Here is a 26,572-nt window from a genome sequence, read left to right as displayed (position 1 = left end):
AAAAATTTTATTTGTCAACATTTGCTCACCCTCATGTTGTTCTTAACCTGACTTTCTTTCGTGGAACACAAAAGATGTTAGGCAGAAGTGGCAGCTTCAGTCACCATTCACTTTCATGTTATGGAAAAAAACAATGCAATGAAAATGAATGGCAACTTGAGACTAACACTTCCTAACGTCTTTTTTGTTTCACGAAAGATGTCATACAGGGTTAGAACAACATGAGTGTGAGTAAATGATGGCAGAATTTTCCTTTTTCTGTGAACTGTCCCTTTAAGGTAAGAAACTAATAAATCAATGTATAATAAATCAATCTGTAGAGGAATTCACAGGTGTAGTTACTGGTTTTCATGGCCATTGAGGCGAAATTGGTGTGAAAATTGTTTCAGATATCAACATAGAATCTCAGTATATATGCTCAGGGCGGAGTCTAATATTCTTTTCATATACACTGATCTAATGAAGCGCTGAATTTATTAATTTAATAAGCATGAAAACCCAATCATGCACTGATGGGTTGATTCATAAAAGTATGAATAGGTAAAGACAGATGAGAAACCATAACTGAGAACTATGGGGAATAACATGGTAAGTTCTGATAGAATAAGCACTAAAGGCATTAATTGGTAATTGACTTTCCATAAAACTTACATGTGAACAGTCTACCTCAAGAGGTTCATTATACACATATGGCATTTGAAAGAACAGCTTCTAAATTTTGACTTCAATAGTCACAGTTCAGCTGTTGCTCTCTTAGCTAATTGCTGCTCCCATGTGTCCATAAGTGAAAATAGCCACAGAAATGAAGTAAATGGGTATGTAGGGCCTAATTTTGTGACTTTGTGTGGTACACAGGCAATGCTTAAATTGTAATTAATGAATCTAAATCGTGAGTAATAAAGCCGGAAGTGGAATATTCGGATTCAGTTTGAACTTAGGATGCTTGAAATATTTCCATTTGTGCAGCTAAACTGAATGCGTTTGCCCGACCAGATGTGACATTTACTACTGAACAACTATGAGCACAAAGTGACATATATGAATGGTTTTTGTCCTATACTTTATTTTAAAAGCCTGCTACTTCTGTAGATTGGACAATTATGAATGTCAGAAATTATCATTTATGTTTTAAATATATCACAAAAGGCATTTTTATTTAAATGTGTGATTAAATTTCGATATGTCTCGAGGGACCGCGTGCTCTGACATCGCGATTCACCAGTGCTTTTTCCCTTGCAACAAATACAATCTATTGAGAGCTTATTGAAAGTTGAAAGTCGTATGCGAATGTCAGCAACAGTGAAAAGGCGGGTTCACTCATGGAACATATTGCTTTCTGTTAAAGGAATAGTTCACTCATATGTGAACATTCAATCAACATTACTCACCCTCATCCAAACCTGCATGACTTACTTTCATCTGTGGAACACAAAAGGTCAAGGGGGGGGGAGGGGTTGTACTTGCTTGTTTTGATTATTGGGGGGGTTACCTCCCCCCATCACCCCTGGAATCTGCACCCCTGATCGATGAGCTGATGATAAAGGCCATGATTTTAAGCAAATAATTACTTTTTTTTCTGATATATCATATGGTTTCAAATGACTGGGAATATAGTGCACGACTACTTTTATCGTGTTTTGATCATTTTTGGGGCTCATGGTCGCTGTATACTGTATGCTTTGAGGATGAGAGCAGCTTGGACATTCTTCAAAATTTCTTTTGTCTTCCATTGAAGAAAGAAAGTCATATAGGTTTGGAATGACACGAAGATGTGTAAATGATGATAGAATTTTCATTTTTGGCAGAACCATTCCTTTAAAGGAAAAGGAGATGCATGTACAGCTTCCGTGTCCTTTGAGACTAGCAGTTTTCTGACTTAAAAGGCAAGAGTGACAAAGAAAGAAAAGTGTTTTTAGTTGTTTCCACTGTACAAAATCTGAACTCTGCAGTCAAACTGGGGTGATCAAGCCGGGTTTTATTAGAAACAAAACATACAATACTGCAAGAAATGGCTTATAAATATCAGAGCAACAGATGAAAAAAGGCAGCTTTCACATTCCGCAAGTCTGTGCTTGGAATAGGGCTCTCAACCCATTGCTGAATCAGAAAGCATCAACGGTGACGAGATGCGAATGGGGTCTAAAAATAAGCCTTTGTTCTGCGCTGTTGGCAAGAGGCAGCGTTGAAGCCCTCATGCGTAATTGGCTACAATGGCAACTGCTTTTACCTTCCTCGACAAGGCAAACAAAAATGTCTGCTGCAGGTGTGCTACAGAAAAACCTAGTTTCCTCCTTCCGTTCAACATGAGGTTTCATCACAGAGATTTATAAATGTAAACATCAGATTTAAAGGGATAATTCACCCAAAAAATTAAAAATTCTGTCAGTATTTACTCACCTTTATGTTGTTCCAAACCCATATGCTGTTATTTTGGCCGTACAACACAAAAATAAAAAATTCTAAGAATCTTTAAGCAGCTTTTGCCATTCAATAACAGGCCAAAAAACAATGAAAGTATTCCATAAGACTTGTGCACTAAATTCCAAGTCTTCTAGAGCCATACAATAGCTTTGTGTGAGGAACAGATTGAAATTCAAGTTGTTATTCGCCGATGATTTTAACTACCAGTGAAGTTCGCATCTAGTCCGCATCGGTATCCAGATTAAAAAATGCTGCATCAACATCACCGACGTCAAAAAGTTATTGGATCTTCAGCATGAAGTAAACAACTACATGCCATTTTTTAATTCTGGATATGAACACAGTCTAGGGGAGGGCAACATTACCAATGAAAAAATGACTTAAACTTCATGCTTTTCCTCACCCAAACCAATCATATGGCTTCAAGAGACTCAGAACATTGCATATGAGTCATGTGGACTACTTTCATGATCGTAAATGGTGCTTTTTGGTGGGTTTTCGGAAATTGACAGGCCCAGGCCGCTATGAACTGTTGTTGCATGGCAGGTGCATAACGATTCTTCAAAAATCCACAGAAAAAATAACAGCATACAAGTTTGGAACGACATGATTGTGAGTAAATAATGACAGAATTTCTGTTAGTAGGTGTACTATTCCTTTAAATATGTGGCCACAACAATTACATAGCTAAATATATTTATTTTGATTAAAACAGTAACCAATGTCTCATCCTGATGCATATTCAACATTTAGTGTTAATGAGGGTGTGGCGTTTGCCTTTTTTATTTTCATAATATATTATTAAAGAATGAAATTTAACTTTGCGATCAACTGGACTATCTTTTTAAAAGACCTGGGATCTATATATGCACAATATAAATGGGGAAAACGGAGGACCGGGCTTATGTGACTTCACTGGATTTGTGTTTCTGGGCTTTAGAAGAGGGACAATGTGACTGATGAGTGGAGTCTCAGGACTCTTAGGCAGCGCTGGACACTGCCAGCTTTTTCAAATGATCCATGAAGACCTGAAGACTCACGTCGTCTGTCAGAATGGGTGCGCCAGACTCCTACACAAACACACACATATACAGGAAGTGTGATTTAGAGTTTCCGTATAAAGATACATCTTTAAGACCAATTTGTTAACCGGTTTGATTGATTTATTGAAAAGAACCCATTCTAAAGAATGATGCGCTCTCAAATTGAACATCACTATGGCTTACGAGCAAGTTTTACTGTAAACAAGAGCCTATGACACATTTTAGAGCAGAGCCTAACTAGAAAAATTAATATTTTCTAAAAAAAAGAAAAAGAAAAAAAAATTCCATTATCGTGGTAACCCTGTTGATTCAGTCAGTCATGGTGTGGGTAGTACAATAGTAGAACAAGCCGAGACATGTTTATATAGTTATACAACAACAGCCACTGTTACTGTCTCCTCAATATTTCTCACAAAGGAAATGTGTTTATGGGCTACACAGCACTCACCTGCCCCCATGCATACATGTTGTTATGTGTCTGAGATGGATTCACTTTGGAGAGGAGGAAACGGGCCTGGAAAAAGATGGGGTGAAAAAATGAAATCTTGGTCAAATTTCAGACCCTAAACACAGCATACATGGTCTATTAATATGCAGAGCTGCAGCCAAGTCTCAGTGGGCCATTACAGTCATTTAATCTTTTCATGAGTTGGGTTTAAATTCCCCTGCAGTGCTCCCTGAGTGAGTTATTTTTGCATGTGACACTGCACTGTCGGTAGTGGTGGGCAGAGTGTAGAGGAGAATTTTATTGTTATTATTATTTATTTTATTTTTTATTTCTTGTCATAAAAAAATAAAATAAAATACTGTATATAATATAGTAAACATGTGAACAAATGGGTTATGTTGGCTGTACTGTATATGTTTTATATATGTTTTCATTTTTATAGCTGTAAAAAACAAATGAACAAATAATATCAGCAGTCCGGTTTGCCTATATGCACTGTTTGACTTCTCAGACACTGTGTGTGTGTTTCTGACAAGCACTAATGTAAACAGACTTGGCTGCGTGCAGCGGATAATCACGCTCGATCAGCATGTTTTCACTTTGAGTATACGAGTTTTAAACTGTTGTCGTGGTGCTTTAGTGATAGTTTTGCTGTCTGTTTCAGAAAACAAATGTATTATATGCCTGAAAAGACTGTTTGAGTTGCTGTTTATGTGAATGAAAACCACATCTGTGCCTAATAAGTAGACGTGGCTGCGTGCATGGGAAGATCACGTTTAGATGTGATGGCTGTGCATATACAGGTACAAGCTGTGAACTGTTATCGTGGTACTTTGGTGACAATTAGGCTGTTTGTTGCATAAAATAAACATATTATGTGCTTGAAAAGACTGAGTAGCATTTTGTTTGACGAATGACAACCGCTACTAATGTAATCAAATGGCAGCACGCATCGGAGGAAGATCGCGTTTGATGTATTGACTGTGCATATATGAGTTGTAAACTTTTTATCGTGATACTCTGGTGACGAGTTGGATGTATGTATATAAAATAAACATATTCTGTGGTTTAAAAGACTGTATGAGTAACTTTTTGAATTCTATATTGATCTGCCGTTTTGCAGTTACTGATGTTCTGCTGTTTGGCAACCGTAGAAAGCCTACAGTTAGGCTAATGAACTATATTAACAGCAAAAAAATGTTTTTAAGATTATTAATATATTTACTTCTTTATTGAACATTAAAAAAGTATTTTATCAATTATTTTTATCATGTTGCTATCATTTGATAAAAAGCAATACATCATTATAGTATGTGCTTTACTATGGTTTACCAAGGATGTTAAAAATGTGATTCTGTTCCAATACCTGATAAGCTGCCAACCTAAAAAGCATTTTAAGGCATCACATGCAAAATTATGCACCCTAAAACAACTTGTCAGTCACTTGTGAGGTTTCAGTTCAGTTAGGGTGTTGCCTTTAAAGGTAGCCCAGTAGGATTTGGAACAGAGCTCGTGTTGAACGATCTCTCGTGTCTTATTGCTTATTGTATTGTAGACTTTTAATATTACTTTTAAATCGAAACTGTCGTGCATTTAAAAAAAATTTGGTTTAGTTTTGAGTTTAGTAGTTTAGTTTGTACAACAGTTAGTTCCGGTTCTCAAATCTGATTGAATGAGAGACAATCCATGAGTACTGATATCTCACACCATCAGCACTCGGACACTTCACTGCTTGTATCACTCTGCTTGTATTCGTGGCGTTCTAAACTAAAGTGTACGAGCAGCGCAGATGTGTAAAAGAGCTATGTCTGTCTTTTCATTTATCCCTGTGACATAAAAGATTTTAGCTAGCAGGTGGCGACAAAATGTCGTGTGTTATGAGCCAGTAAAGTTTGACGTGCATTGCACGTCAGTCAACAAGCAGTTTCTTTGAAGTCATCGGCACTGTCTCTCACTCCATGATCACATGGATTACTAACTAACAGCTTCAGCATCAAGGCTTATCGCAGCTGAGAGACACATCCGACGGAGTCACACATAGTCAGGACTCTTACCTGATACCGGCATTTCCACATTGTGAGGAGATGTAATCAATATAGCGGAGTAGAAAACTGTTTCTATAGTCAATGACTCTTGTGCACCGGCTACCGCGAAATACTCAGGGGGGACCTAGCTCAGATGGCTAGTATTACATAGAGAAATTAGTAACGGAGGCTTGTGTACATCTTTTGAACTATCAATGGCAGATCCTGATCCGTGGCATAAGAAAGTAGTTCCATGCACAAATGCTTTTTTTTTTTTGTGTGAAAGTCCTTAGTTTTTCTCGTTCTTTGAACTGCAACATCACACTCGCAATCGTGCTGTATGGCCCTAAGTCAGTTCTTAGTTTAGTTTTTCATAATAGGGCTATGAATCGATTTAAAAGTAATTAAATCTCACAGTTTTCTGTGATTCATCACGATTAATCATGTATGGTACATTAAAACAAACCTTAAAATATAAATTGCATTAAACAGTCAACTATTCATCTCAGAAACTGACGCATTAAATTTCCCAGCCCTAGTTTTAAATGTAGTTTAATTTTTTTAGTTTAGAGTTTAGTTGTTTGTTTGTTTTTGTTTAGTTTATAGTTTAGCTTTTAATTTGGTTTAGGTTTTTAGTTTAGCTTTCAAGTTCAGTTTAGTTGACACCTAAATATTTAAGATTCAAGACCTCTTCGAACTGCAGAAATGAGAAATTATAGTGTGCTGTACCTGGCTGCCTCCATGCTCTGTGTCTATATAGCGTGGCATGGGGAAACGGGATTGTAGAATCTCTTGGGCATCGTCCACTGGAGCCTGCAGCAGATGGCGGAAGTTCTCATATTCGGGCATGTCCTGGTATCCTGCTTTACGCCACTGAGACACCGTCTGCAAGAGGCAAAACACACTGTTTCTCTCAAAGGTCATCAGCATCTACTATATCTTAAACAGTATTTGACAGGTCTTGTTTACAGACTAGTGATAGTAAATGCATTTTTGAGCTGTGATTCTAAAGGAACATCTCACTCCATTTGTTGCATTTCATTAGCATGTACTTCACCAGAAACCTACAAGCGTTTCATCAGAAAATATCTTTCTGCTGACACACAGCCAAGTTTAAAATTGTTTCAGTGCAAAATTGGCTTAGATTTCATGTGCACAGAACAGTTCAGAGCAAAGCAGACTGCCAAAGGCTTGGCATAAAACCAATGTCAACTCAGTCATGGGGTGGATAAACCAAAAACCCTGAGTGCAATCTTAAGACAAGAACTTTGTGATTCTAGATCTCACCTCTCCGTGGTAGATCAGAATCTGGAAGAAAGTGTCCATGAGGAGGATACGGTCGGGCAATATACTGCTGCTGTCCAACAACACAGGCTACAACAACAGGAAACAAAGCCTGTTATTGGACTGTCATTGTCAATTAGATGCTGTGATAAACATCTTTCTTGGAACTGTCCCCCTCTCTGGTCCCTGTGCCAGGGGAAAAACTGTAACTGACATAAACCCTCCATTAAAAGTAGATTAGAATACAGACATGTCAGTTTGAGTTCCTTATTGTACCAATTGCCCTGATGCTCTTTAATTTACTCTGAACTACTCAACGATAAGTACTACAGACCAGTGGTTCTTGACTTTACATTGGACATCAATCAGCCACTAGGGCTGGTCGATTTGTCTTCAAAATTTTTCAGCCTATTGACGATATTCAATATATATCTCGATAATTTGCTCGAAATGGCTCAAAATTGTTTTGTTTTTTTTAATCAGAGGAACCATCATTTCATCCAAACAGCCATTGTAGCCAAGTAGATTCAAGACTTTACAGTCTATTTAAAAATAATTGGTTTTTCATTAAATAAACACAAGGGAGAATGAAATTCAATCATTTTCATTAATATGCACTTTACATTTATATTTCATTTACAATGATACATAGTATCTTAATAAAAAGCATTATTTACCTTCAAATGTTTTTACTAATACATTTTTGTGAATGAACAAGGTGTGCAAAGCTACTTCACTTACTTATTTTTGAAATCCCAGTTGAACATTGCATAATACTAAATTATTACTGGGACACGTCAGGTTTATTATTATAATATAATGCTGAATTATCATTATTCGGATTATTAGATTTGCGTCATACAAAAGTATTATATTTCTGTCCTGTTTACTTCACCTCCACCTGGGGCTTTTATTTTGACACAGAAAGTGCTGTCGTATTTACTTGAACTTCACAAGAAGCTTTTGCTGTGACACAGAAAAGGCTATGTTTATTTGACAGTTTACAATGTCCAGCATTTCCTCCTTTTCTGTTATTCCGTGCCGCATTTGTAGATTTGTATAATAACTTGTAGCGGTTACTAATGTTTGGAATTGCGTGAATGCTTGAAGCTGCATTACTTTGATTTCACAATACACGTGAACTGATCTGAGAGCGCTGTCATGTGTGCACACATATCAGCATGTAACCGATTTGCTCTGAATCACACACAGACCATGTTTATCTGTCTTTAAATTGGCTTTTGTGGATTAATAATCACATATGACCAACTTGCCATTTTGATGTTATTTTGATTAATTGTGCAGCCTTAAAGGATCATGAAATTAGTCTACTGATGCTCTTTATGAAACTTAATGGCCAAATGAAAGCACATTAAAATCATCAAGATATTCATGATATTAGTAAATTTGACATCGTCGGCAAAATTATCTCGATTATACTGCTAATATTTGATATATCGCCAAGCCTTAACAGCAACCCAACACAGTAAAATTGGCTATTATACAAAAATAAACAATAATGTCCTTAAATAAAACATTGAAATATATTAGAATTACCATTATCTGCATAGGACCTACAATTATTAAAATGCAAAATTATTAACATGACATAGGCTGAATAGAAAAAAAATGGACAACTTTTTAAATGTATCAACAGTATACGTGTGATTAACCAGCCTAACGCAAATTACAAACACTAGGCCAAATATAGTATTATTATTAGCCATATTACTAAGTGATAGATGAATTTGCACAAACATACCTGAATAGTCTTTGATGTTAATAGTCAGTATTCATTTTTAGGTCGTTCTGTTGTGGGTTTTGTGTCTCATTTTGCTAAAAGGTTTATAAAGATGCCAATAATATGAGCTTGAATGAAAACGAGAAAGAAATCTGACTAATTAAACAGAACAATGTTTAATCTGTTGAGTCGGGGGACGTCAAGTGTCATCATGACACTGCATTTCAGATTCCACATACAGTGAGTCTTTAAGCTCATCAAAAAAAACTTAAAATGAAATTAATACCAACAATTAAATGTCAAATAATAAAGCTACTTTAGCTTTCTAGTCCTATCAAAACAAAAATTATAATAAAACTACGAAGACTAATTGCAGAATTCCACTACACTACCCACTACCACGAAGCGAGATCCACAAATCAGAGAAGTCGCTGTTACCATGGAAATGAGGATTGAGGAAATATGGCAGTGGTGAGTTTGCTTGCAGGTTAGTTACATGAGCTAGTTACCCACTTAACCTAAGTTAATATGGGTTTATTTTGCAATATGATCAGCTGACTGTACATCATCCTTACTTATATGATTTATATGAGAGATGTATGTAATCTGATCTAAAGACGTTTATATAGGTTATATATGTTTTATGTCAAATAGACAAATTGGGCTAATTAAATCCATTGATGATGTGTTTTATATCTATAAGTTGAAGAATATGCATGAGTTTGGGATCCCTCAGGGAAACATCTATCCACAAAGCCCCTCATGGGTAAGTCAGACCACACAAACATTAAATGTGCAGCAGGAGACAGCTAAACTGCATGTTTACCTCTGGTGGGCCACTGAATGAGTATGCATACAGGATGGGCTGTATCATTATGAGAGACTGTGTCAGGTCCTGCCTCATGAACTGGTGTCTGTAGTAGGTGCTTTCATCAGGACTGTTGTTGAACACTTGCAGGAATGGAGATCTTCTCAGATGGAACATGAACTGCCAATAGACGATATAATTTTTACTTTGTTGTGCAGGCTCAGGTGAGATCACAGCTATACATTACCACATAGTGTGAGAAAGGAGGCACATACCTGAGGATACAACGAGAACGTCTCGGAGAAACGGAACGAATTGGGATCATCCTTATGATAATCACCAAATTTCTGGCACTGCAAATGAGAGAAATACATCCCGTTTTTTGTGCTGGTATTTTGATTAAGGAACCATAATCAGCTTTCTTAAATAAATTAAAAAAAACTTGCCTTATACATTTCAAGCTATATTTAAATGTAATTTCAAGATAAAAAAATACAATATCTTGAATACTAATTAGTGATAGGGCTGGAGAAAAATATTGATTTTCTAATTAATCGCAATCTTCATTTGAATGAACGTTCTTTTACATTTTGGGCAACCCTCTACAATGTGAGTAAATGATTCGCATATGCAACTAAAAAATGTGTGTGAAAAGCCACTGGCTGGAAACTTTTCAGTGCATTTTTCAGATTTCACTCGTCAGTGAGTAGTTTATTGGCAAGAAAGTTCAGCACCGAGATCCTTTCACTGCATATTGAGAGTAAAAGTTTGATTTGACTTGTTTCGTGTTATGTGTGTCCAAAGACGAGATTCCCGCAATCCATTTGTCATTGAATAATGTCTCTTTTAGTAATCTTTCTATACTTTACAGTCAGTTGTTGATCAAAAACAACAAAAAATGGAAACATTTCATTCTAATCACACATAGCACGGTAAAGTAGCCATGACTGCACTCGTTAATTTGTGCTCAACCAAAACACTTCGGCGAGACACTCACTTAAAGAGACATTGCCATTTTAGCACTTGTTGTACATATCAATGGAAATACTTGTAGATAATACAAATTATGCATGTAAACAAATAAAAATGTAACAATAATTTTATATGCAATTACAAGACATCATATTCTTTGATGGAATACATGGAATTTGTACATTTTTAAAAATGCTAAAATATGACCAAATGATAAAACTAATGATAAAATAAAATGTGTAAAATATAATTGTAATGTACCAATTTAGAAGGTCCCCTGAAAAATTAACAGCATTAGCCGAGAGAGAATTATTTTCATTTGTAAGCAAAATTGATATTTTAACTGTAATATACCTAAAATAATCAAATCAGGGAATCTGTTTCAATACCTAGCCCTAATTAGTGATGCACCGATATAGAAATTGTGTCTGATTCCCAATAATATTTTTTCACCCATAATCAATATGAGAGATCAGTATACATAAATACTAGGTTAATTTAGAGTTTGTGGTGCTTCTTTACTCAGTACATCCAAAAAGACTGGCTGTTCTGAAAGACTCACCAAGCGGATGAGCTGTCGGTCAAGCCACCGCAAAACATCTGGCCCCTCCTCCGTCTCAGCCCTGTAGATGGCCAGACGGGCCATTAGGATAGCAGAGGCCTCCTGGTCAAAAGACGCAGCGATGCTCTGTATCTGAGTTTGAGCATCAGCCCAGCTGAAGAAGAGGATGAGAAGGACATGTTATGACCTGCATCATCAATCCGACTCACATTGATTCATCTTCGCTGTTTGCATGCTAAAAAAGTATTGAAGAGGTGTATTCAAAAAGCAACAGACAAATCATTCATCAATAAGTTAAGTCAAAGAGCTCAATGTTGTTTCAGGCACTTAAGACACTTTTAGTACTCCTGAAAGCTGAAGTAGCACATTAGTCTTTGTCTAAGACTGAATTTACTTTTTGAAGGCGCAATGATTCTTACAAAGACATGCTACATTCTAAAAGTGGAATCTTTTGATGTCTTCACGAGTTGTCATGGAAACTGGACATGATTGTTGAGGATAACAAATGGTTGATGTGCAGAGAAGATGTCCAAACTGTGATGGGAGACATCTATAAAAAGAAGATGGTGACCCCAAGCACAATCTGCACTGTCACAATATTTTAGTCCAAGGTTTTTTCCTCCTGTTGAATATCCTACAGATCAAATAAACCCCGAAAAGACTATACTGATGTATTTCTTTTTACAGTGAAGCAAGTGGACACTTCAATAAAAGACTATCACTTCTCCCTGGCTCAAAGCAGCTGATAAATTCAGAATAACCTGTGGCAATTCAGGGTTGAAGTATGGCAGAATTGAAGATCTGAGTACCTTAAATAGCAAGCATCAATGGTTGATATAAATGTGTAACACCAGTGATGGACTTACTTCCTTGCAATTGTGGTTACTCTGATGCGTCTTTGCCCACTAGAGTGCTGATATTGTGTTACGTACTGTATGGCTCCACGGCCACCCTGTGGGATGGGAGCGTTGTGCTGAGGAAAAAGAAAACCAAGTAAAGATTGCTTAGTGTTTTGCTCAACAATGTGCTGCATGTTAAGGCATCTTCTTGACTTTAACACCCTTTTCAGTGACACATAAATGTACAATTAAAAACTGTATAAGGTGCATGCCGAGTGACTCCAGTTAGGCTTCCTAAGCAACCAATTGGCCCTGTTGCTAGGTTGGGTAGAGTCACGTTGGGTTAACCTCCTCGTGGTCGCTATAAAGTGGATTGTGGCGAGTCACTACGCCACCACGAGGACTTAGAGCACATTGGGAATTGGGTATGCCAAATTGGGGAGAAACTGCATACGGTTTAAAGTGCATTAAAAGACCAGTTCACCCCATAATATGAATCCATTCATTACTTTTCCCCTTATGCCCTTCCAACCAGTTTCATTCCTCCGTGGAACACAAGAAGAGAGTGCATATTCAAACTTGCCACATCAAGAAATTTTGCACCAATTTTAATGTCAATGACACTAAACGGCATTTGTTCTTAAGTCTCCATGATGCGTCAAGTTTAAATATGAGCGAGTGTGAAGGAGAATTGAGGGCAAAAATCTCCTTAATGACTTAAATTTCGGTATGCTCCTCACACAAAGCTATCGTATGGCATAAGAAATAATTGGAATATAGCACACAAGTCATATATACAGTAGGCCTAGTCATATGAACTCCTTTAAAAGGTTCTTTGTTTGGTCCTTTTTGAAGTTTAAAGGCCACTGGTCACCATCTGCATTCACTGTATAGCAGTGCAAACATTCTTCAAGGCATCTCCTTTTACATTCCACTAACTAAAGACAGTCATAACAGTTTGGAACGACATGAGGGTGAGTAAATTATGACAATTTAATCATGGCCCGTAATTGTTCAACATGAGATTGCAAAGTGATTGCAATTGTCCAGATATTAATTACAATCAAGTGCAATTGAAGTCTACATATTTTCATTTTTCCTATAACCAATAATATAAGATGCAATTTCCACCAAATTGTGCACTATCGATATAAAAAAATAAAAGCAAAAACAACCATTACAAAAGTTATTTAAATCACCAGTCATGACACAACACTAAACACGTATTATCATGTAACTGAAGGAAAGACTTAAGCTCTTCTGAAGGCTTAAACTGCATTAGGGTCATGCTTCTTGACAATTATACCAAAAAACATTGAGAACAAAAAGGCTCAAAGTCGACAACAGCAACAAAAGAAAGGATATTGAATCTCAAGCTCTGTGTTTGCAGAGCAGTGCAGTTCTAGCCTCCCCGTGCACCTTGTGTCCACAGAAACTGGACTCTCTAAATGTTAGATGCTTATTTACCCCGCTACATGTGATTGTAGCTGTTCACATAGTTTTGCCTCTCAAGGCAGCATGTTTGCTGTTTTACAGCTGGCTGAGGCAGGTACTGATAGTTAAGATGGAAGGGAGGGGGGCTTCACTAACACTCCCAAAAGAGCACAATGTTTGGTGAAGTTGTGCTAGGTGAAGGTCAGCATGAGTTCTACTCCTCCCATCCAGCAACACCTTCCCTGGAGCTTTGGCACACAGCACAGATAATGTGATCTCTTCACAGCTAGTAGTTTGATCTTTGCCAACGAAGGAGTATTTGGTGTTCTCTTAACTGTAAATGCCTACATTTGAATGGCGATGTAAACGTACAGTAGGTGGCTTGACAAGATGCAGTGGACAGCGGTGGTTTATGCTTATGGCGTGCTGATGTCTGCTCTGTGTTTGGGAACTCAGTATTACTGTTGGTAGTGTTACGCTACAAAAACTTGGGGGGGGAGCTGGGTAGCTCAGCAAGTAAAGACAGCGACTACCACACCTGGAGTTGCAAGTCTGAATCCAGGGCGTGCTGAGTGACTCCAGTCAGGCTTCCTAAGCAACCAATTGGCCCGGTTGCTAGGGTGGGTAGAGTCACGTTGGGTTAACCTCCTCGTGGTCGCTATAATGTGGTTCTCACTCTTGGTGGGGCGTGTGGTAAGTTGTGCGTGGATGCTGCGGAGAATAGCGTGAGCCTCCACACGCGCTAGGTCTCCGCGGTTATGCGCTCGTCAAGCCACGTCATAAGATATGCGGATTAACAGTCTCAGAGGCAACTGAGATTAATCCTCCGCCACCCGGACTGAGGCGAGTCACTATGCCACCACGAGGACTTAGAGCGCATTGGGAATTGGGCATGCCAAATTGGGGAGAAAAAAAAAAAACATGCAGACAGACACCTGGGCTCTCACCCTGAGCTTCTGGCATTGAGTGTCTCCATCATTCCTTTTGGAATCCATAACAGTCTTTTCCTAGTGCAGGGCTACACCAGCAATAGTGCCATCTGCCAGGGCAGCGCATTTTTGTTCTTGCTGTTCCAGATCACGTCAATCCATTCCCTCACTTGGGCCACCGTCACTAAGTTCACCAAGATCTGCTTTACCCTCAGCTACACCGGGATCTTCACGGCACACAGGGCCAAAGTCATCCTCACAGTGGTGTGGATGTATAGCCTTCTCAAAGCAGCTCCAACATTGCTTGGTTTTGGTAGTTACGGCTACAGCGAGACAAAGTTCCTCTGTGTTCCCCACTTCCAACCGTACAGCACTGGCTTCAACATGCTTTTCATGGGGCTGGGAATAATCGTTCCCATTCTGCTGATGTGCTTCATGTATGAATATAGTGTTTATAGTCAGGAACCAGGTGCAACGAGGGACATTTATTCAACTCTGATTATGAGTTTACAACATGTAAAAACCATTCACGTCTTTGTTGATCTCATAATTACAAGTTGGAAACTTTATTAAATATCAGACTTCTCTCACTTGACCGCAGTGGCATCAGGCATGTCAACCAAAATAGCAGCAGTTTCAAGAGTTAGCAACCTTTAGACTTATTCCTGTTTGATATGATATGTGTTTAATGTGTATAAAATGTTAATTAAATAGTGCTGAAGTATTCTGTTGACAAAAACAACAAAGCCATGCATGGATGCTCATTGCCATTATGTACGATGCCATAGAGATGAATAATTTCTAAGGGACAATTTCAATAAACAGCTGCACCACTTTTGAGTGGTATTTCAGGTGCAAAAACCTACGTCTTACTCACTGACGACTTGTGATCTAGTTTAAGCAGGCGCAATCAGTGCTGTAATAGCACTGGGTCTTGAGTAAATAAATGAAGTTATTGTCATTCCTTTCCAAACAAACACGCCTCCTTTCTATGTTAATTTGGCTCTTTAAAGATTGCACTTCATTCACAAAATTCTATTCAGTTTGCCTGTACATTTTCGATAGATCATGGCAGCAGTAATTCATCATATTATGATCAAATGATGGAGAAGAGTATTATAACCTGGCATATACCCAAATGTGCAGTGTAGTCAAGCGCACTTCCGGCAAGTGATGCTGGCATAGCTTGTATTATAAAAACAAGCATGTAGAATATTTCTTATTTTTCCACTTTGAAACAAGTTTGGAAATAAAGAAAAAACAGCAAGGATCTAAACAGATTTTAAAGGAATGAATCAATAAAATACATCACAAATGCAACATATGCTTCAGACAGTGTAAGTCAACATTGCTCTTCAGCTAATGAAAAAAGCCAGTCTAAAATCATTAACTACATCTTGTGCTTTGTGTGTTGACAGTGTGCCTAATTGTTTGCTGGCTGCCATATATCGTTATTTGCTTCTATGAGACATTGACGGGCAAAGACAGCTTGCAGCCTGCCTCTGCTGTTGCCACATGGCTTGTGCTCTTCACTTCAGCTCTCAGTCCATGGATCAATACTATGACTCAAACGTAAGTAATACCCTTAGAATGTATTTAATGTGAAATTAGGATACAAAAGGCAAGTACCTTTCTTACAATGCAAATAGGGTTGGGCTGTATGACGTTTTATACTGTGTGACATTAGAAATATATACCCGGTAGAAATTCTGCTATATCGTTTATATTAGTGTCAGGATTGCTTTGCATTATTTACACATGGGAGCAAAAATACAGTGTCCCAAAATGTCAATATAAGCTTGTTGTTAAATGGGGTGCAATTTAAAAAGTCCATCACCAAGAAGAAAACTTTACTCTGCCACCGATGTTGCACGGCAGTCATCACTGAAGATGAAAATATGAGTAACCTCTTTTACCACCTAAAGATAAAGCACGCTAAGATGTACCATGAGCACCAAAACTCTGCATCCGGCATGCCATCAACCAATAAGCAAAAAGAAAGAATTACCTCAGATTCTAATTAATTTTGCAGAGTCATCCCGTGTAACAAAAACGTACCAATAACAAAATGTTCAGTTGACATCTTATACTGAACAACCATATTTCAATTGCTTTTAAGTCAACTATACAAGGTTGTTCTAACACCAAGCGACAGTTTCAAAACTCTATTTGCAATCGTCTTTAGTGGCGAATTAAATGTAACAGAAATACATGATGCAATGTGCTTAAATTGCTACATTTAGTATGTAATTTTATAATTTAATCATAATTTCTGAGCAAACTGAATTTTCAATGGACAATGACTTCTTGTGAAATGCACGACGGCAAGCATTAAAGGGGTCATGACATGAGGAATTACATTTTCCTTGATATTTTCACACATTAGAGGTCTTTGTACAATAAAAACATAATATAAATATACGTTTCAGAATTCAAAACTTCCCCCTCACTGCAAAAAGAGCATTTGTTGAAACCAAGCTTCCAAAACGACTCATTGTCTACTTCTTCAACATTGTGATGTCACACTGTGGTAGACATTTGTGTCTAACCGACTCCACAACAACTACTTTACCTTATTGCTACTTATTAAAATAATAAAAAAAAAAGGCATGTCATGAATCCTTTAAGGTCATGCATACTCAGAATTACCTCAATATAAAATGTGGAACAATGATTATTGTTGAAAATGTAATGTTATGTTTTTCTATGTATTGTGCAATAACTTATCTGCTACTTCAGCGATCTTTTGGAAAACACTAAAAGCTTTAAAAGGTTATAAACTACTGCAGTGAAGAAATGCTTTCAATTTAAATTCAATGGGGGAAAAAATAATAATCCATGTTTGAAGAAAGTTTGCCCTCTAGTGGACCATATTAAGGTGCAAATTTACAGCCAGTTTTCAGAAAATGCAACTGAAGCTGTATTAAGTAGAATGTCATCCACCTAGAATAGTGTCAGCCGCTTCAAAAGGATGATTTAGACAACTTTACAGCACAAAAATGTAACTTATTTTATGGTAAAAATTATATAAATGTTCTACATTTCTGTGGGTCATAGACTAGCACACATTTTCAAATATATTTTGGTCAAACAGTAGGGCTGCATTTAATCTACGATTAATCTAACGATTCTTAGAACAATTATTCGGCGATTATTGCAACGATTAATCATTAGCTCTCAACCGATTATTCAGCTTGTGCCCCGACTTAAAAGGTTGTAACATGCTTACTAACAATAGAGGACAAAATCATCTTTTAAAAATACCTCTAAATGACATTCACTGATTTAAAGTTTAATTCAGTAAAGAAATTCACTGCAAAAAATCCCAACGTTATCAAGTGTTTTTGTCTTGTTTTCAATTTAAAATTGTCTAAAAATCCTTAAGACAAGATACATTTAATTATAATAATATTATATAATTTATTATAATCAATAATTTATTAACTGAGAAGCAACATAAGATATTTAGACTTGCTTTAAGAGAATGTATATTAAATATAAGTGTATTTTGTGTAAGTGTATTTTTTCACTTGGTTATACTTCTGCGAGTGCTGTAAACAGAAATTATACGTATATTCAAGATCTATTCTCTAAAAGCAAGTCTAAATATCTTTTATGCTGCTTCTCAGGTGAATGCATCTTTTTTTTTAAAGGATTTTTAGATATTTTAAAATATTTGTATTTTTAATATTATATTCAGCATTCTACATTTTTTCTTCTGCAAAATGTACGTTGTTTTAAAGGAGTTTTAAATATTTTGATTGGAAAACGTATTTTCTTGCAGTGTATAATGGGGCGAAGACTACCTCTCACCTTTCTGTTCACTTCAATCCATCTTTAATTCACCAAAAAAACTAATTCTCTCTTATTAATAAAGATGCGTATTGCCAATTTTCTTCAAGATAAGAAATGCACAGTAACATATTATGATTCAATAAGTCGCGAGCCATCACGTTATTATCTAGCTGCAGCAAGCGCGTGCACTTGAGAGACGAGCGTCCCCGCAACAGAGTGTGCATCAGCCGGATGCAGTTTCAATCTCTCCCCCTTAAATCGGGACATTCGCGCAACTCATAGTAGAGGCACTGACCGCACAGAGAAATGCCAGTTTCAGAGTTTGTAGTTACTTACATGACCTGCTTCCATATTATTTGAACTTTAATAAAGCTATAACACATTAATATAACTGCATTTAAGATGTAACGCCGGGGTGTTTCCTTTAAAGACGCTCAACACGCAAGTTTTGCTTCAGCGGAGCGGCAGCTCCAGCTCCAATAATTCCACAACGAGAGTGCTTCTGTATTTACTTATTTTGTATTTTTGCATTATAATTCCCTCATACTTTGCGATCTACATCCCTTGAATCTGTGAAATTTAGAGTGCATCTGGATTGTGAGCTGTGTAATTCTTCCTCTCCTTGCAGTGCTGCTCAGAGTTTAATGTGATCTCATGTTACGTTAAATGAGATCAAACGACTATGACAACGAAAATTTCTATCGACAATTTTTTATTGTCGACGTTGTCGATAACGTCGACTAATCCTTTCAGCCCTATTAAACAGTTTAATGTGTTACACTATTATTGGAGTCTAAAGCGTTTTCGACGAAGCCAAAATACTGTAAATAATAACTGAACATGCAAGGCGTGTGAAAATGTAGAATTGTGAGAATGAGGAGTGTTCGAATTCTGCAGCAGCAAATTTCATGTAGGCCTAAGCAACAACACAACATTACTAGTCTTAATGCCAAGGTGCATTGTGAGCAGATCCTAGACATATTACACTTATATACCTGATTCACAACCTCAAAGTAGAATGCAAGAGTAGTATTTGGGTCCAGTCCACAAATCTTCCACTGACTTGTGCCTCCCGTTCCAATTTCCTACAAGAAGAATTAAAAATGAATGTCAAATATATGCAAGTTAAACTGTTATCTATTTGATTTAAAAGGAATGTGCTTCTTACATTTTCTGACACACAAGGACCTTTAGCATTCAGTGAGACACAAGGGCCGATTGCTCCAGAAATCTTAATCTCTCTTGAAGTCTGAAATAATAGTTTAATGACATTATAAGTAAATCCATATGTAGCACAACTAAACCACCACACAAAACAAGACCACTGGAACATTTTCTTTTCCGAGAATGATAAGAGAAACAAATAAAGAAAACAAAACAAAAGTACCTTAATCTCCAGAGTCCCTGCCAATGCCATTTTAAAGGCGGCTTGCACATCCTTGGTGAAAACTCTCTGGAAAGTTTGCTTAAACAGGGATGTGTTGAAAGAGTCTGCCATCACCATATAACCCCTGTTGTTAAACGACAAGCAGAAAGCTTAAAAATCAAGAAGAAATGTTTGAGTGGCCCTAAGAGCCAGAGGTTGTGACTAATGTTTTACCCATCAAATAAAGAGAAGACTATGTTGATTGCAAAAGTATTTGGGCTGTCTTCAAGAATACAAGCTATTGTACATTCAATCAGTACAAAAATCCATAAGAATACAATAAAACAACATAATGGCAAAGGAGGAAAGTTTAGCAATTGTTTTCACATATTTTGATTAAAAGTTCACACTGAAAACTGCAACAAGGGGGTGGAAATATTTCTAGATGTGTGTTTACTGACTCTCAACAGTTTTTATCTGCACCAAAGTAATCTTAAATTGTACTTTAATTGACACCAACTCATTTTAAAAACTTGTTTGTTCATTTTTCAGTCACTTACCCTGTGTAGTTGGTGCAGCACTTCATTTCTAGTAATCCTGTCTGGTCTAGGGCGCATGCATAAATATCAATGATGTGTCCATTGGCAGCAGCTCGGTTGGCCAAGGCTTCATAGTGCTACAAGGGAATCCAAAAATACTTGAACCATGTGAATGATAACAATAACACATTCAAATGCAATATGTATTAGGATGACCAAATTTTTCAACAGTATTCATCAGTAATGTTCTATTACATAAAGGTATGTCATTATTTGATATGATGAAGGTGTTTATATTTTTCAGAAATCAACACTCCAATATTACAGTGTTCTGCTGTGAAATGTCAAATTGCTAAGATAGTAGACGTTAAATTATAATTATTTACAATTAAAAACCATCACTATACGATACAGCTACATCCAGATACTCCATCTCTTTAATGAAATTACCATTAAGAGCATGAACTAATAACTTTTACAAATAATTAATGCCAACAACAAATACAGGAAGTCTCACTTTAGTGGCTTTCTTCATGAACTTGGCATTGTCTTTCTCGATGTCGTGCCAGGATCTAATAGGTGTTTTCAGTTCATCTCCTACCACCATGCCTGGACCCTGCGTGGCTGGACCCCCAATGAAAGCCATGATGCGAGCACCGGTGTTAGGGAAAGTGCACTACCACAAAAAGGTAAAGAAGAAGGAAAAAAGAGGCTATTTTAAGTAGCCAAATCAATTATATAAAATATATACTGGCATTATTATGCTTTACTAGGGGTTCAAACTTTTTCATGACAAGGACCCCCAAATACGATGCTACCCTTGCAAGGGACCTCCCTTACTAAGATATAAAGGCAGCTTTATATTTCCATGCATGAAGACCCCATGTTACTGTGTGAGAAAAACAGTAAGTATAATATTATAAAGATAACATGTTAGCTAAATTAAATTATATTCTTATGGTACTAAAGCCAAAATAAATTATAAAAATAATCTGTAAAATATCTCCAAAAATATTTGCTTCGTGTATCTCTTTTCATATCTTATTTTTACTATTAATCTTTGTCTATAAACATGAAGTGAAACAGTTGAATCCAAATAAATCTGTAATGCCCTTTCACAATAAATTCTGTTCAAAAGCAGCTTTACTGAGTATATACCATAAAACCACTAGTGAGCAAGCTAAATATGACAGCTTTTTTCTTACAGTTATAAACTATTGCTGTCAACAGAATAAGATAAACATGATTAATCTAATTGTTTCCAAACAGTCTTTACAAAGCACAATAAAACCCAAATGTCAAATTTTGTAATGTAAATTGATTTGTTGTTTTAAAAAAATATATATTTTTTTAAATCCACAAACCCCCTCGCACCCTCTTGCGGCCTGCAGTTTAAAACCCCTGGTGTAGTTGACAAATAGCATGTTTATGAATTTTTTCAACAACAATATTTTAGGTTACATATTTTAGGTTTTTTATACATTTATAAAGGAATGTGTAAATTGTATGTTCTTTTAATGGTTTTAAAATCTTGAATGATTTGATCCATTTTCAACTATTTTGTATTTTTTTTTAAATACAAATATTTCATGTAGTCCCTCAATTTATAAAACTGCATAACTTTTATACAAAAAGTAGAAAATATGTGTTTATAATAGTATTACATTAAGATTGGCATGTCACACTGCAGGATGATTTACTTGTCATGGTAATACTATAAATAATTACAATCACCTCCAATAATCCAACTGCAATGGAAAGAGCCACTCCGAGTGACCTCAGAGGTCTTTTGCCTTGAGTGACAGGCCAGGGGTCTTTTTGCAGCTCTCCCAGTAAATCTGTCAGATTCATATCTATCTTCTGTACAGGCTGAAGGAACCTGAGTGCATTTACAGAATATACAGTTACCACCAAAGACCAAGACAATTCAAAAGGTATATGATAAATATATATAAAAGTTAACTTGCCTGTTTGAAGGAGGAGCTTGAGGCTGCTGTGGCCCTCGGCCTGCCTGTGCTGCAGTTGGTTTTGTCAACCCAAGCATCTCCTGCATGCGAGATTTAAAATATAGTACATTTAGGACAACCGTATTGATATATCAACTGTTTCAAATGCACATTGTAATCTTAAATGAGCATTTTATCTAATCTCATGAGCCAAAAGGACTAAAAAAGTCTTCCAAACGTCACCTGCAGCTGCTTAGCGCTGAGATCTTTGGTGCCCCTAAAGACGTAGCTTTTAGAGATGCCTTCACAGCCCAGCTCATGAACTTGGACCATGCGTCCAAATGTAATTAGGCCCACCAGGGCAGTGGGAGGAAGCAGGCTGAGAGACATCTGAAGAGACTCCTTCAGGGCCTGTAGATCCTCATCTTCCACACATGTGTCCACCACATACAGGAAGTTAAGGGGCATCTGTGGACCACGCTATAGAGAAGACAGAAGCATAAAACAAAATTAGTTACTGATTTCAGACTTTTAGAAACATTAGGACTAGGTAAAACTATAGACTTTCCGATGCATCACGATCTTCATTTGAACGATCTCTACATCGATTCTCAAATCCCAATATCAATCTTTTATTTTATGTGCAACTCTCCACAATGCACGTAAAACACTCACAACTGAGACCTATTTCGCGCTATGCGACTAAAATTGTCAGTGATTAGCCAGATTTATATGCCACTGAAAAGTTGCTTAAATGGCAAGCTTTACCTGGACAACATATTCAATTGTGGAAAATTGTGGAAGCAACTCAGCAGGCTGGTTCACCTCCGATATCCCAGCATAAGTTGGTGGAAACTATAATATAAAATACATTTAATTAGTTAGTGGTCTACCAATAGCTGATATGATGGCAATATACAGTATATAATACAAAATATGAGGCTAACAACATTGCTGAATTTAAATGAACACTATAATAACTCAAAATTCACAAAGAAATATCTGACAATTTGTACCATTGATTAGATGCAATGACCACTCCTGTTAATCGGCCAACCGCTAATCTTAAAATGGCCAAATATTAGCCGATTAATCGCCATGGATGATATATCGGTCTATCACTATTACTAATTCTTTTAACAAATTGCATAAAACTGCATAAATGTACCTGATTTCTCTGATAACAGAAGTTGCATGCCCACAGTTTTGCTCTGTAATCCACTTGACTGATTTCGTAGGGAGGGGTAAAGGAAAACACAGAAGGCGTAAGAATATTAGGGCATCTCATATCTTGCATCCAGACTCCACAGTAAATATCTTTCTTTGGCAATAAATGCAATGGGGAAAAAGAAGATCCTCCATCTGTGAACTCATTATGCTGTTGGAAACTGTTTACCCTGGTTTAACGGACTTACCACAGAGGATTGAGAACAGCTCGGCACGTGGCCCGACTACACAGCACAGGCTCGTATTGAATCGGGGGAAGATCCGGACGCTCTTTTAGGGGGGTGAACAGCGAGGCCACTGGAACCACCATGCGCGTGGCTTCCAGACGACTGGATGGCCAAACGTTCCAACTAAAACGGACACCATCCCTGTCCTCGTTCTGCTGGATGAACTCCTGGAAGGTTGCCATAGCACCCTCTGGGAACTATGGGTTAGGAAAGGTTTGCAAAGAAGGGACAGAAATGTGTGCCATGATGTATTTAGATAAGACTTGGAATCAGATCTGTGGGTATATTAGGAAAGATATTACATATAAAGGACTGTCTGTCCAATCTGAATCATCTAATCACCTGCTTTACCCTTTGGACACTAGGCAAACTATAACCATGACATCATTAAAATAAGCTGTAATGATCAAAGATAAGATATAAACTGAGCCAAATCAAAGTGAGCTGCCAACCAAGAAAACATTTTCCAATGCAACCAGGACGCCCAAAAATGCTGTCTAGGTAGGTAGCTCACTTGGTTTTGAGACACAACCTATACAGCTCTGGAAAAAATTAAGAGACCACTGCAAAATTATCAGTTTCTCTGGATATATTATTTATAGGTACTGTATGTATTTGAGTAAAATGATTTTCATTTCTTTCTTTTTTTTTTATTCTATAAAGTACTGACAACATTTCTCCCAAATTCCAAATAAAAATATTGTCATTTAGAGCATTTATTTGCAGAAAATTACAACTGGTCAAAATAACAAAAAAGAGGCAGTGTTTTCAGACCTCGAATAATGCAAATGATAAATCTTTAAACAACAAAATACTAAAGTTTTAACTTAAGAAGATGCTCAAATCTGCCCGCTTCCAGCCTTGCTGAAGCACCCCCAGATCATCACCATTCCTCCACCAAATTTCACAGTGGGCGTGAGACACTGTGGCTTGTAGGCCTCTCCAGGTCTCCGTCTAACCATTAGACGACCAAGTGGAGGACCGGTGATGATCTGGTGCTTCAGCAAGGCTGGAATCAGATAGATTCATCTTTGTGAAGGACGCATGAATCAAGCCATGTACAAGGTTATCCTGGAAGAAAACTTGCTTCCTTCTGCTCTGACAATGTTCCCCAACTCTGAGGATTGGTTTTTCCAGCATGGCAATGCTCCATGCCACACAGCCAGGTCAATCAAGGTGTGGATGGAGGGCCACCGGATCAAGACCCTGTCATGGACACACATTGGCCAGCCAAATCTCCAGACCTGAACCCCATTGAAAACCTCTGGAATGGGATCAAGAGGAAGATGGATGGCCACAAGCCATCAAACAAAGCCGAGCTGCTTGAATTTTTGTGCCATGAGTGGCATAAAGTCACCCAACAGCAATGTGAAAGACTGGAAGAGAGCATGCCAAGACGCATGAAAGCTGTGATTGAAAATCAGGGTTATTCCACCAAATATTGATTTCTGAACTCTTCCCAAGTTAAAACAAAAATGTTCATTTTACTCAAACAAATACCTATAAATAATAAATCCAGAGAAACTGATAATTTTGCAGTGGTCTCTTAATTTTTTCCAGACCTGTATATCTTATCTCAGGTTGTGTCTATGATGCTCAAAAATGCTGACTAGTTAGGCAGCTCAGTGGATTGAAATTAAAAGGTATGTCTCTTGTCGTTACTATGATCCCCAAACATTTTTGAATGACATCCTAGCCTATATTTCTTTCTCTATTATTTCTAACCATGGCCATGATGCCCAAAACTGCTGTCTGAGTAGGTAGCTCACTAGTTCCCTAGCCATGCCACATATGCAGAAGAGAAGAACACAAGCAAAATGAAGGAAAATACATTGCCATGCATATAAAATAAATAATAACAAAAAACAGTCTCCAAAATGTAAACTACAACTTTTATAGGAAAAATAAAAAAAGATGCAAAAATCTTCGTTTTCAAATAAACTTTTTTGACCCTTTTAGCATCTTATAACTTATAGCAAAAGAGTTAGGGCAATGTATCTCAAGGAAATAGATTTCTTTTTTTTTTTAAATAGTCATTATAGCGTTAGTTAAACAGATACGTCCCAGATTAATAAATACATTGTTTTATTTGGTTTATTCAAGTTTAGTTTAGTTAAACTATGAGTCCACTATATTTGTCCACCTTCCAAATTTAGCCACAGCGAGCTAATTCGATAGTTTAAGAGGTAAACATCAACTTACATCAACACAAAAGCAATGCTAATATAACAGACCAATTATAAACATAAAATCTGACTAAACATTTGACAGAACAACCAGTTCATCTGACCAGCTTGTTGATCTACACATAATGCTTCATACACTGCAGTAACTTCAAGCTAAATGCCCTTTAAACATTCGATTGCTTAAAACACAGTCCACTTAATGCCTCAGAATCGTCGAAATTGATCGAATTATTACAGTAATGTAAACAGTCATCTATTCTGAAAGAGTAAGTGGTGTTTTCACGTACCCAAAATCTTGATTTTGTGTCTCGCTCTCTCAGTCTGTGACAGCGCGCACACAGGCTCGCACGCGCTCCCGAGCTGATGACGTAGTAGCGCAACATGGAGTCAGTGCCACGTCAAGAGTCCAAAACCCATTTCAATGAAAGTGATGGGTTTTAGTATTCAATATATCTTTGAGTGTTAGCATTATATTCTTCTTTTTAGAATTTTTAAAGTATGAAAAAAATATTTATATAAATTATGTCAGAAAATTTGCAATTTCCCCCATGGAATTTATACAATTAATTTTATAAACGACTTTTATTAATGATTTACAAATATTTTATTTTCAAATTAATATTATTTATTGAAGTATTAATTCAGTAACTTCTTCCATACAAATTAATTGGGTTAATTTAATATTATAAGTTTTATAATGCATCTTCTCTTTGCGTAATTGCAGTTTCCTTGGTTTAGCATAATTTAAGTACTTCTAAAAACTTAAATGGGAATAATTTAA

General features: G+C 36.9%; 1 protein-coding gene across 1 annotated transcript; it reads right to left on the bottom strand.

Moving 5' to 3' along the window:
- Window positions 1-1,955: 1,955 nt before the first annotated feature.
- On the bottom strand, window positions 1,956-26,146 carry sec23a (Sec23 homolog A, coat complex II component). The gene is made up of 20 exons (XM_051647157.1): window positions 26,079-26,146; window positions 23,567-23,802; window positions 23,320-23,377; window positions 22,920-23,006; window positions 22,395-22,631; window positions 22,173-22,252; window positions 21,940-22,084; window positions 20,723-20,881; window positions 20,227-20,342; window positions 19,688-19,811; window positions 19,469-19,549; window positions 19,296-19,385; window positions 12,170-12,276; window positions 11,304-11,457; window positions 10,045-10,122; window positions 9,788-9,949; window positions 7,224-7,310; window positions 6,666-6,821; window positions 3,913-3,978; window positions 1,956-3,491 (listed from the first exon to the last, which is right to left on the bottom strand). The coding sequence occupies exons 2-20, from the start codon at window positions 23,785-23,787 to the stop codon at window positions 3,402-3,404; spliced, it is 2,298 nt and encodes a 765-aa protein (XP_051503117.1). The 5' UTR covers window positions 23,788-23,802; window positions 26,079-26,146; the 3' UTR covers window positions 1,956-3,401.
- Between the last annotated feature and the right edge of the window lie 426 nt (window positions 26,147-26,572).

This window comes from Myxocyprinus asiaticus, chromosome 20 (genome assembly GCF_019703515.2).
Source record: "Myxocyprinus asiaticus isolate MX2 ecotype Aquarium Trade chromosome 20, UBuf_Myxa_2, whole genome shotgun sequence".
Taxonomy (NCBI): domain Eukaryota; kingdom Metazoa; phylum Chordata; class Actinopteri; order Cypriniformes; family Catostomidae; genus Myxocyprinus; species Myxocyprinus asiaticus.
Note: the sequence above shows the minus strand (reverse complement) of the source record. Positions and strands in the feature narration are given on the sequence as shown.

What these genes read in the sequence shown, in the direction of transcription:
- sec23a (XM_051647157.1), bottom strand. Translation starts at nt 23,787, where the DNA reads ATGGCAACCTTCCAGGAGTTCATCCAGCAGAACGAGGACAGGGATGGT. An exon ending in CAAGCTCCTCCTTCAAACAG is followed by an intron (nt 22,085 to 22,172) that starts GCAAGTTAACTT and finishes AAATGCACTCAG; the next exon opens with GTTCCTTCAGCCTGTACAGA. An exon ending in CAGGGACTCTGGAGATTAAG is followed by an intron (nt 19,550 to 19,687) that starts GTACTTTTGTTT and finishes CTATTATTTCAG; the next exon opens with ACTTCAAGAGAGATTAAGAT.